The sequence below is a fragment of the Neofelis nebulosa genome, chromosome 18 (assembly GCF_028018385.1).
Source record: "Neofelis nebulosa isolate mNeoNeb1 chromosome 18, mNeoNeb1.pri, whole genome shotgun sequence".
Taxonomy (NCBI): domain Eukaryota; kingdom Metazoa; phylum Chordata; class Mammalia; order Carnivora; family Felidae; genus Neofelis; species Neofelis nebulosa.
Genome location: NC_080799.1, coordinates 44,157,314 through 44,169,346, shown reverse-complemented (window position 1 = coordinate 44,169,346; position 12,033 = coordinate 44,157,314). Strand labels below are relative to the sequence as shown.

The 12,033-nt window shown below is 63.3% G+C and overlaps 1 protein-coding gene across 8 annotated transcripts in view; it reads right to left on the bottom strand.

The window, feature by feature from the left end:
* Positions 1 to 1,357: 1,357 nt before the first annotated feature.
* The window catches only part of UNKL (unk like zinc finger), a 35,435-nt gene continuing 24,759 nt past the window's right edge, over positions 1,358 to 12,033 (bottom strand). For 4 of the 8 annotated variants that reach the window (XM_058711200.1, XM_058711194.1, XM_058711196.1 and 1 more), the window contains 6 exons: positions 11,587 to 11,728; positions 3,971 to 4,063; positions 3,267 to 3,494; positions 2,470 to 2,672; positions 2,111 to 2,368; positions 1,358 to 1,603 (listed from right to left, as the gene is read on the bottom strand). In XM_058711200.1, the coding sequence (XP_058567183.1) occupies positions 1,496 to 1,603; positions 2,111 to 2,368; positions 2,470 to 2,672; positions 3,267 to 3,494; positions 3,971 to 4,063; positions 11,587 to 11,728 (1,032 nt within the window). In that variant the 3' untranslated portion in view covers positions 1,358 to 1,495. Of the gene's footprint in view, positions 1,604 to 2,106; positions 2,369 to 2,469; positions 2,673 to 3,266; positions 3,495 to 3,970; positions 4,064 to 11,586; positions 11,729 to 12,033 lie in introns of all 8 variants that reach the window. The other 4 variants (XM_058711201.1, XM_058711195.1, XM_058711198.1 and 1 more) reach the window with 4 other exon arrangements.

Here is a 12,033-nt window from a genome sequence, read left to right as displayed (position 1 = left end):
TGTTCCCAGTTTGTCATCTGACGATGCCGAGGCTGGGGACCCACAATAAAAACGTTGTTCTGTTTCCCATAAAAGACCAAAGGTCTGAAATGTGAAACAAGTGCATAAATATTAATAAAAATAAAGAATTTTAAACGGTGATAACAGTAGCACAAAATATACGTCATTTCTAAGAGCTAATAAGTCATCATCACTGTCATTAAAAACAAAGTTGATTCGCTAAAACCAAGTCGATGGTCGCCTGCAGTAATGGACTCGCTGCAGCCCGCCACGGGCCCCCCCTTAAAGGACAGAACTATCGCTTTGTCTTACGTTAAAAATGTTTTAAACCTCTTACTAAATATTTGGTCACTGATAATTGTTACCGAGCCATTCTGCGCTTTAAAAAATGCTATTAAAAGTCTTTGGCAAAGCCACAGTGGGCCGAGAGGCACCGGCGCTCACTTCCAGGCCAGAGGGGCCGTGACCTGCTCCCACCCCAGCGGCAGGTTTGGGAAAGATCTTGCAGCCATCTAGATGTGCCTCGGGGAGAGCAAAGTCTGGGTAGACAACTCACCTCTTTTGCTTCTCCCCAGATTGCTAGGAAAAATGACCCAGTGCAGACCAGAGAAGATTCTGGTCCTCACCAAAACCAGACCGGTTCTCGGGAGTGTTTTTGCCACGGCAGGGCAGCCAGGTTCTCTCTGCAACCCTGGGGTCCCCCGAGTGACCCTGGTAATACCTGGGTTACACCGCGGCCTGTGAGCCTCTCCCTTGCAGGCAGGGGTCCCGGGCAGTCGTCTGTCTGGTCGCAGGGACGGGCATGAGCGAGTCTCTGGCCTCAGGCTGCCCACGAAGGAGCCGGGACGCCCTCCAGCAGGCTCCAGAGGCTACGGGTGCCGAGGCACAGCTTTGTAAAACTAACGTGGAAGCCTCCACCAACGGGCCCCCCTGCCGTGCTGCTCACTAGAGGAGAGAATGGACCCGCGCAAAGGGCCTCCTAAGCTCCTTTTGCAAGGCTCAGGCACTTAGGAAAAGTGGCCACGGGTCATGGGGCAAATCAGGCGCAACGCCATTTCACGGGCCCGGAATACAAACCTCCAATGTGCGCGTGCACGCCATCGAGAGCGTCCCTTTCACAAAACTAAAACCCTAGATGTGTCTTTCAGTCTCACTGCTATAAATACTATGTCTGCACTTAATTTGGAAACTATTAAGAAGTCCTAACGCTCATCTCAGAAGTACTAATTTCAGAAGAGGAAATCAAAGGTCTTTACCATACCGTGAATTAACAAGAAACTGACAGGAAATGTCCTCAGCTCACAGTACACGTACAAAGCTTCATGTTACCGCGTAGTAAAAAAAATCACGAACCTAGGAAGCAGCTTACAGCAACTTAGAACGTCTAAATCCCCCGGTTTACAAAGTGCTGGTCAGGGTCCCGGTGCGTCAGGTCCGCGAGCCCCCGTCGTTCCGGAGCCCGGGGGCGCCCGAGGGGCCGGTGAGGACGCGGCGGTCACCATGGGAGCGGTGGGCCCTCGCAGCAGGCGCAGGGCTGCAGGGCGCCGCCGCGGGCCCGCTCCCGGCACACGGCGCACTGCTTGGCTCGAAGCTGGAGGATCACCTGCGGGGCGAGACCCAGGTGACCCAGCGGCAGGACTGGGGACGCCCCGGAACAAAGGCGGGGGTGGGTCACGAGGACCAGGGAGCTGAGCTGCCGCACCAACGTGGGAAGGGGTGGCCACCTCGATGGGCTGGGCCCGGATGGAGGCCCACACCTGTGCCTTGTGGCCAGCAGCCGGGCTCACGGGACTGGGCTCATCAGACCCCTGACCCGGGACCACGCCCACCGGCCAAGAGGGCAGGCAGAGCTGGAGGGGCGGTGGGGAAGCTGCACCTCCAGTGGAGGGGGAGAGTGCGCAAGAAACAGGGCTCTGGAACCTTCAGATGCTCCAGGTTCTAACACAAAGCCCTGGCCTGGAAGGGGTTTGTAGCTGAGTGCAGAGAACAAGCGTGGAACAGGCCGAGATGCCACGGTGACTCTGGAGGGTGACTCCGGACCACGCGGGGCAGGGCCGGAGGGCAGGGCCGGCAGGCGGGGAAGGAAGAGGGTTGTGGCCCCTGGACTCACCCCGTCCACGGCTTCCAGATCCAGGCGCAGCCGAGTCTGCAGCGAGTGCAGCTTGGGGAGGGGGGTGGCTCCGAGGTCGGCACAGCGCGGCAGCCCCGGGAGCGCAGCGCCGGGCCCTCGGCCCTCCAGCTCCTCCCGCAGCCTCCGGAACTGGGCTTCCACCTCCTCCTTCTTCTGCAGCGCCAGCTGCCGCGCGCTGTCGGCCGCCAGCGCCCGCTCCTTGGCCTCCTTGGCCTCCCGCTGCCACGCGTCACAGGCCTGAAACCCAGGGGGCTGCGCTGTAGCGGCCGGTGCAGGGGCAGCCCCCACGCGCCTGCGCCTGTCCCGCCGGCCCTGCGCCCCGGCCCCTCCCGGCTCACCTGCTTCACCTGCTGCCAGGACTCCTCCCACTGCCGGATCTTCCTCTTGGCCTCGTCCAGCTGCCGCCTGACCCGGGCCAGCTCCGCTCCGCTCGGGCTGGCGCTTGAGGCGGGGGCAGGGCCGGCGTTCAGGATGGGGGACGGGCTGGGAGAGAAGCTGCCGGAAACAAAGTCCCAGATGCTCCCGGGGACGCCGTTCAAGCCTGAGTGTGGACGAGACGGGAGAGGTCACCCGCGGGAGCGCCTCCCCGGCAGCCTTTGGGGCTTGGTGGACAAGGACACGTGCCCCAGATCTTTCTACCCGGCCCCTGTCCGGCTGCCTGCGGGGCTTGAGGCAGAGAAGGGAGTGAATTTGCAAGTGTTGCATCGTGTGCCGCAGCGGCATCAAACTCTGGTCCCTGAAACCCGTTCCGCCTCCAAATCGTGAGGACCCCATAGGGCCCGGGGTGACACCTACTGATCTGTGTTCGTGATATAAGAAATTAAAACGATACTTAAAAATACTCCTTTAAAATGTAGCAAATCACGTGAAAGAACGTTTTCCAGGGAAGAAGCACCGTCCATGGTTTCTGCCCGTCTGTACTGCGCTGGGTCTCCAGTGACGTCCCCAGCCTGAGGCCCTCCACCGCACGCGAGTGACAGCGGGGCCACCGTGTGTTGTCACAACAGTGTCTCAGGGTCCTGGCCACACACAGGTCGGGGCTTCGTGCCCTGAGGCACCACCAGCGAACCCGCAGACTGGCCAGGGGACCTCCTGGGACGAGCGCACCCCACCGTCCCGCCAGCGCCCGGCTCACCTAAGGAGCTGTAAGACGCAGCCGAGGAGCCCAGCGCCCCGGGATCCGACGTGAGGGCCGGCGGCTGCTGGGGGGGCGTCATGGCCGAAGAGACGAGGGGCCCTGACAGAGACTGGGAGAGCGAGCTGAGTGGGGAGGCAGACACTGAGGGGGACGACAGCAGGGACGGGGAGCGGGGCAGGCGGCCGGGGATGGTGACGGGTGCCGAGCCCCCCGGCGACCGCGGACCTGCACGGATCGGAGGGGCCGAGTTAGCGGGAGGCGCTGACCACCAGACACAATGCCTGGCCTCCAAGCTGGGGGGTGACCCCGGGGGGGGTGCGGCACACGGGGGCCAGGGGGGCAGCCACCGTGTGGGTGCGCCCTCCCAGCGCGGTGAGCTCACGGGCGAGGGGTTCGGTGGGGGCTCCGTGGAGGCCAGACACCTGCCAGGCCCTGCCCAGCTGACCCACCCACCAGCATGCTGGTCCTGGGACACCCGGGGACCCCAAGAATGGTTCATTTTCACAGCAGATGAGGCACACGTTTGGGGACACGGTGTCCCAGGGTACGTGTGCCCACAGCAGCTGCAAAGACGGTGGGAGGCTGACCGCACACCGGCGTGCTGGGAGCACCCCCTCCAAGAACCACTGAAGGGCTCTCCAAAGAAAGGGCTCAGCCGCCCAAGCACGGCCCTGAAAAGAGCAGGGGGTCAGCACTCCTACCTGCCGGTCCCAGGTCGCCCAGGTCATGCTCCTCCAGCTCCTTATCTAGGGGTGCGAGGCTGACATCGCCGGGATGAAGATCCACAGCGGGGCCTGTTAACAAAACACGGTGTAACCACGGGACGACCCCAGAGCCTCAGCAGAGAGAGCCCACAGCACTAGGACAGTTTCTGGGGCCCGCGTGTGAAAGAACAGAGGAATGGAACAATGTGGGGCCCCCTGGAGCCCCCCGACTTCCGAAGATTTCCTCGTAAACCCTCTCCTGCAAGCAGGGTCTTCTCCCTTCACCCCGGCCCCACGTGACATGGCCCCGGCTCCGAGCTGCTGAGGTCAGGCCCACCAGCCCCCAAAGCTTCCAAGTTCCAGCAGCCGAGCGGCCAGAGGACCTGGACAGCGCGCAGGCCGTCCAGTGAGGGCCGGGAAGGCCTGCTGATTCCTGCTCCCGGGACACGCGCTGGGTCCACAGAAGACCCGGCGGCGCTAAAGGCACAAGTTCACCTGCACCAGCACCCGTCCCAGAAGTAGGCGGGCCTTTCCTGTGTGACTGAGCCCTGTCCCCGGACAGCCTGCCTGCTCTGGGTCCGTGAGCCGGGCTTCTGGAGGCTTCTGCCTTTTTCCTGCCCCCAGCCTCCTAGTGCAAAGTGTCAAAAGCGCCCTGAACCCCGTGTGACAAATGACACCAAGTCAGAACCACCAGAGAGAGATGCCATTGCTCATCTCTGACCACGTCCAGCCCTCGGCTGGGCCCACACTCCTGACCACATCACAGAAGCAGCCATGCCAGAGACGTGCCAGGAAGCAGCAGGCAGGCCAGGCCTGTTTCAAATGACCACCTTACAACCCGGGAGCGAAGGCTGAACCCGCCAGTGACTTTGGGGAAGCCACCACCTTTCAAATGAGAGGCATTTACCATGATTACCAGAGAAACGGGGGAGGGGGGAAGAGAGACAGGACTTGCGGAGAACGTCCCAGGGGCAGGCAGGTTCCCGAGGAGCCGGCTGCGGGACGCGTGCGGACTTCAGGTCCGGCCCCAGTGGGTGACCCCAGCTGCGCCGTCCTTTCCCTGTCTCTAGGGCTGCTGGGCACCACTCAGCCCGAGGGGCCCACTGAGCTGGCCGCAGGGACAGCCCTTCACCTGACACTGGTACTTAGCGGCCCCCTGCTGCCTAAGTTCACAGAGCGCGGCAAGCGCATCTGCCGTCCTCGAGCCACTGGCTCTGGCCTCTGCGGCGCATGAAGGGGACACATGGGGACCCAGTGTCTGGGCAGGAGAGCACTGCGCTGCCTGGCGAGGTCTGTCTGTCTCGTCACCACTGCCGCACCCACTCCACAGCCACAGCCAGGAGCACGAACCCCAGCCCACCTCGGGCCTGCCCACTCCAAAGGAAATACTCTTCCAACACAGATTTTAAGGACTCACGAGGGACTCATCCCAAAAGGAGGCGAACGTGAAGGGTGGCGGCTGGTCCGGGCACCCCCATGCGCCGGAACCCCCAAATCCCCCAATCACTCTGAAGAGCAAAGAGGCCAAGGCCGGGAGACCCAGGGAGCCCAGTGCGGCACCAAGGCCCCCCCTCTGCAGCCCTCGCACTCGGGGAGACACCGCCCGCCCACCTGTGGGGCCCGGCCCCCACGGGGGGCTCCCAACGCTTGATTCTCCGGCCTTCCTTTATAGCAGGTGCCTCCAGCCAGCTCGTTCTTCCTGACGCCCAGGAGCACAGGGGCATCTGCGTCCAGGGGCCGCCCCAACCGATCACCGACTCATGCGTTCTCATGGTTGGAAGCCGGAAGTCCAGACCAACGTGCGCGCGGCTGGGCTCCCTCCAATGGCGCAGTCTAGCTGCTTGGGGCTGGCGGATGCACCACCCCACCTTCCGCCTCCCGTGTGGGCTCCAAAGTACCTTCTTATTCAGACCCAAGTCACGCTGGATCAGGGCCCAGCCCGATGACCTCACTCTACCTTGACTGCACCTGGAGAGCCTGCATCCAAGCAGTCGTGTTCACAGATTGGGGGGGGAGGGGGATCAGAACAGAGACGTATTTTCTGGGGGCACGTAATTTACCCCACAATAATGGGGGCCATGGACACCCCCGGCAACCATCGTCTCCAGGTACCAGGCACCTTCCGCAGGCCCAGGGCCCAGAACTGGTGGGTACCGCCCCAGGCAGACCCGTCTCCCCTTGCCGTGAACGGCCCGAAGGGCCCACTTGCTCTCAGGCCCACCCCTTGCTGACCAATGCCCACTTTCTTGACCTCCTACTTCCCCCTCACTACAAACCACTGCCAAGCCGTGCCAGCTGGCACCCATGCCCCCGGGCCCCGGGTCAAAGGCAGCCCACCCTCACACCCGGTCCCTCACCCTCCTCCACTAGGGCCGACTTCTCAGCCCTGGAGGCCTGGCCCGTCCCGTCCCGCCCCTGCTCCATGAGCGTGCGCACACACGCATGCATACGCACACACACGCCTGGCTTCGGCAGCCCTAACCCTCAGACACCGGCATCTCCCAGCAAGGGCACCTCGCCATCTCCTACCAGGGAGAGGGCCTAATGCCTCACCATCAGCTTCTCAAACTCCGGGGACACGAGGGCCCAGACACTGAGCAGAAGCCAGGAGCCCTCGGCCCCTCCATCCTCCCTGAACCCTCGCCGGCGAGGGCCCCACGCTCCAGCCATCTCTGCAGGCTGCCCCTCGTCCCCCCACCTGCACTGTCCCAAGAGTGACCTTTCTAGGAGGCCAGTCCCGCAGGTCGAGTCCTACTGCCCACAAAGAACATGTCCCTGGCGTGCTAGTGGACACTTGTGGCCAGGCTCCTCCCACCCCAGCCTCTCCTCTACCCTTCAGCTGATGCAGGCTGCAGCCAGGTGCAGCCTCCAGGGGCCCCGCGGGTCCTGGGAGACTGCCTGCTGGGCCTCCAAAACTCGCGGGGCTGTCCCCACTCCATGCAGCACCAGCATCAGGTGCAGGGCGCCCTGCCCTCCCCGTCCCCCCAGCACTATACCCCTTGCTCTACCCCCACCTGTCCACCACCTGCTCTGCCCCACCCTGGCCCTGGCCCCTCGTGCCCCCTCGGCCTCCGGCCCGGATTTGCAGGCCGGCCAGGCCTGACGACACGGATCTAGCTTTCAGCACCTGGGGTCTCAGGAGGGGCTGACAGGTGGTGTGCTTTAACGCCAACAAAGTTGCAGAACCACTTTCTGAATAACAAAACCAGAAATGAAGAGACGGACAAGGAAAACAGGCTGAAGCAAGAGCTTTTCCTCACCTTGAAAACACCCGGCTTATCACACTCCCCGACCCCCGCCCCATGACTCAGCACAAAGAAGCCCCCTGGCCCAGAGCGACACGGAGGAGCCAGCCCCCACCGGACAGCGGCCGCGGCCAGGGTGCCCTGGCTGCTTGGGTGTCTGCGGTGGTCCTGCGCCTACTGCACCTCTCGGCTCTCTGACTCAGACCCAGGTCTCCTGGGATGTCCTCTTCGAAGAAGAGCTGACTTTCAAAGAGGCTTTAACACTCAAGATCCAGATGAACCGAATTACGTAAGCTCTGCCTCTGACCCAAAACCCGCCTTGCCCAGCTGCCAGGAACCGCCCAGATGTTAATGAGAAATCGCGGGAGAACTGCTGAGTAACGGCCCTGGCAAAACCCCGACCCTGACATGACACAGCACATCCGAGAAGCGACGCGGTCCTTCGGGGTCAAGGGACGCGCAGGGACAATGCACACAGGACAGAACGGGGAAGCCCCGACGCCGGGCGCGCTCCTAACACGCGCGCCCGCCGCGGCCGGGATGCCCTCACCCCGCAGGCCGACCTGCCCTGACCGCAGGGTGAAGCGCCTGACAAACCCACCCGCCTCAATTTCCGACAGTGCAGCCGACGGTTCTCGGCAGGACAAGGCAGGAACCCGGTCCTCGCCGCGGAGCAAAAGACCCACCTCGGCTAGGTAACGCGGGCCACCCCCCCCCACCAGAAGCCCTGCGGCGCGCCCACGCAGGGGACCAAAGGGCGCCTCTGCCGGGCAGTGCCCAGAAAGGGGACGTTCGCCTTCGCCTCCTCGCAGAGCCTCCGCGGAACCCGGTGCTGACCCCGGCGGTCACTCTCGGCCCCGGGGGCGGGCGACCGGAGCCGGTCCGAGGAGCACCTGGAGAGAAGGAGGTGTGCACCTGGGGAGGAGGGGGGAGGGCGAGGGGTGGCGCGCTTGGGGAGGAGGCCCCCGGGGGAGCGGGAAGGAGGGGGGTGGGGTGGGAGACGCACCCCACCTGGGGGGGTTGGCACGTGGGGGAGCGGCGCACCTGGGGAGGGGCGGTTCGCGGGCCTCGCGGGGAGGCGCGTCGACAGAGGGGGTTGGCTCTCACCTCGCCGGGGGTGCACAGCCAGTTCCGCATAACGACGACCCGCACCCTGGCGGCGCGGGGCTGACGATGCTGACTCACCGTCTACCGCGCCGCCGCCGCCGATTCAAACGCAGCCCGCTCCCCGCCCTCCCTGCGCCGCCCCGCCCCCGGGTGACGTAACCCTCAGGTCCGTCCCGCCCCCGGTGACGTAAGCCTTACACCCGCCCCCGCCGGGCCGCCCCGGGTGACGCAACCCTCCGGCCAACCCGCCCACTCCGCCGGCCCCGCCCCCGCCGCACCTGTCGGGATGCGCGCCAGCCAGCAGGTGTGCGTGGGCGGCCCCGCCGCTCGGAGTCCTGGGCTGGAGGGGGTGCGGCCCCACCCCCTGGTCCCCCGTGTGGCCCCCGGCCGGGCGCGCAGCACCCCCCGCCCTCTGGCCACGGAGGTCACGGAGAGTCAGCTGCCCACAGCCCCACGGCCACCCCAGGCCACCAGCTCCGCAGGGGACTATTTTCACCGGCAGCCTGCTCATAGAGACAAAGGAAATGGCCTCTTGTCAAGTGGCCCTGAAATGACTCCACTAAACCACCGAATACACAATTAGTCTGCAAACAGCACCTATTTATTTTAGAATTTACTCGTTCTTTGTAGGCACTGCATTAGTAACGATATAGCCTGAACCAGACTACGAGCAGAAAAGGACCCGGTCTACACCCGCTAGGCCCTAGGTAGGTAGAGCAGGATCTTTGATCCAGGCGCCCCTGAGCCCTGGGGTCCTCGGCGGCAGAAGGACAGCCCGGACGGGCCCTCCGGGGACCAGAGGGCAGCTGTGAGGAGTGTGTTACTTCTCCCAGCTGGGGCCTCTGTTAACTGGCACATGATTTGGGGATCTCAAGAGCGTGTTCAGAGAAAGGAGGCCCCTACTGCGGCAGCCGCTCAGGATTTAGCAGCAGCAGTTTTCTGTGAACAGACCGTGTTGGTCCTGAATAGGAATTAATCTCCTCGCCTCTGGGCACTTGGTTCAGGAAACACTTATGTCAATGAAAGAATGAACTGCAAGATGGTGACGCGTGGAACCAGGCAGAGGCCCCCGTGGGTCACCACACAACCCCAGGGGGCACAGGTGCATCCAGTGTTCTCGCCTGCTCAGGTGAGCAGAGCTGAGGACGGCCTCTCCTGATTGGTGGCAGGGACTTCATTCTCCTAATTACTTTCCCGCGATGCTCACACTTGACTGTTACTACCCTTAAACTGGGGACAATAAGCCTTATTTTTAAAAACCGTGTTTTTTACACATAAAACACAAAACAACAAAATGAAGCATGCCATTTATACCAATGGCTTTCCGGCTCATTTCCAGGGAGTAACCAAGGACTCCTGTGCGCAGGCGCCCCACGCGCCACCCAGACGGTCCCCCACCGCGTGTGAGTCAGCCAGGCGCCTCGAGGCTAACGCGCTCTGGAGGAGCCCTTCAGACACACACAGTTCCGATCTCCGTTCTGTGACAACGAACTGTTCGGCTCCCTCGAGTGGGCAGAGAACCTGCTCAGAGGCCAGGCTGGCTCCGGCTGCCCTCCTGCTGTGTTTTGGCCCCAAGTTCAGACAAGGGCAGAGTGACCTCAAGCCTCCGCCCTGGCCTCTGCTCTCTGCCGGCGCGCATGAGTCTGAGGGCTGAGTTCTCAAGCCCACTGGCCAGGCCCAGTGCACGCAAGCCCAGCACGCAAGCCCAGAGGCCTCTGGGGTTCAGGGGTTCAGGAAGGACACCTCGCTCTACCCCAATTCCACGTCAACATAAAATAACACACACGTGCCTGTTTTTGCTTAAAAGAGAACCCACACGGATGCACCCTACGAAGTATGTGAGGACTTGAACAAACTCCCCTAGTCTAAGGCAGAGCCCGGGCAAGAGTCGGTTTAGTCTTCACTCCTATGTGAACAGGATTCCCACAAAAGACCAGCACAGGGAAGCTGGTGGGACGGGGTGGTGGGGGGGGGGGGGGGGAGGCACAAGAGTGTGCAGGGCAAGGAACCGAGGTCAGGGCTCAGAAACACCAGCAGGGGGAGGGGTGGTTTCATCAAGGACACCCTGTCCTCAGAGGGCTGGGCAGGCTGGACTCTAGAGGGTTCTTTGGCAGTCGGACAGCTCCACCGTGGAGCCCGTGCAGGAACGCTGGGGCCGTGCAGGAAGACGTGCCTGGCCACACAAGGCCCCGGGGTTCCAGAATAAGGCGGCCCTTTGCAGCTCCGAATGAGCACAGGGGTGGTAGCCTCGAGCGCCACGTGGGTAGAAGTGCCCCAGGAGGCAGCCGCGACACGGGTAGCAAGGTCAAGCACGCCTGCCCGGCATCCCTCACATCAGCACAAGGGACACCGGGTGCTCTGATGGCCCGAGCCCAAGATTTGCCATCTAAATGGCCACTGAAAGGACACCTCTCCTCCCTTGCCTTGGCTGCCGTCATCACCACCTGCGTCTCAGCCACGACCCCCACGGCCAGTGGCGTGACTGGCGTCCACAGGTGCTGAGGCGTGGAAAACAACGTGCGTGCCATCCTGGGCTGTCGGCAACGGACAGTTCTCTCCAGGCGGGAAATACCACCCTGGGCCCGACCACGTGGCCAGCTCTGGCGTCGACGTGGTGCCCTGACGGGGGGAACGTGGGCGGAGCCGGCACCCGCCCCGCACCAGGAAGGAGGCGGACAGGACGCGTGTACCCCAGGGCAGACTGCTCCGCAGCGGCCTCCCCGGCCTGCCCGCGGCCACAACTGCCCAGGCTGCCCTGGCGCAGAGGACATGGAAACGCCACGAGCAGAGCCCTTGCCGGGTCTCCCTTGGCCGGGAAAGAAATGCAGGTTTCGGGGAGCTCAGCGACACAAGCGTCCGCAGGTGCCGCCAGACGTGGCCTGAGGGGCTGGGGGCCGGGTCTCCCCCCAGCTCCGTGCCCGCCCCTCTTCCCGGCTCTCAGGACAGCCCCTCCCCTCATCGGTCCACAAACCCTCTAGGACTCCCAGGGGCTAAGGGCCCCTCAGCTGTGCCGCTGCCCTCGGCTGCATCCCAAACCCCTCCCACCCTGGTCTTGGTGACCAGGGGCCACAGTCTCGGCCCAAGGGTCCTGGTCCCCTCTGCAGCCTGTGACTCCCAGGGACGCGGGGGGCGGGGGTTTCTAGGTCATGGGCAGTACAGCCAAGTGACAGGTGACCGAAACACGCATGCAGCGGGTCCTGAAAAGACACAACGTAAGCGCAAAGAAAAGTCGGGGAGCCGCGAGGGAAGTTTTAGACCTACCTGGGGCGGGCTCAGGCGGGTGGGTGCGGGGAGCCGAGGGCAGGGCGGCCGGGGAGGAGCTGCCAGAGCCGGCGCTGGATGCCACGCTGGAACCCAGGCTGGGGGCAAGCGGATGAGCCCCTGTGGACACCGGCAGGTGGTTCTGTGCAAAGACACACGAGGTGAGCGGGTGTGCACACACAACGGCCGCCGTGAGGGCGCAGTGACGACGGACCCGGGGGAGAGCAGAAGGGCGCAGGGTCACGGACGGGACGGTTGTCCGACTTCTATCCCCAAAGCAAAATAGAAGTTCGACTCTTCCAAATGCTCTAGGGGGGGCTTTAAAGGCCGAGTTGGTTGCGATCAGCAAGACAGCTGCAATCAAGATTGGCTGGCTAATCAGGGACTGAACACATCCATCTAGAAAGTGTCTGATCCAAGGAGCTTTTCTGCAGAATTGGCTGCCAA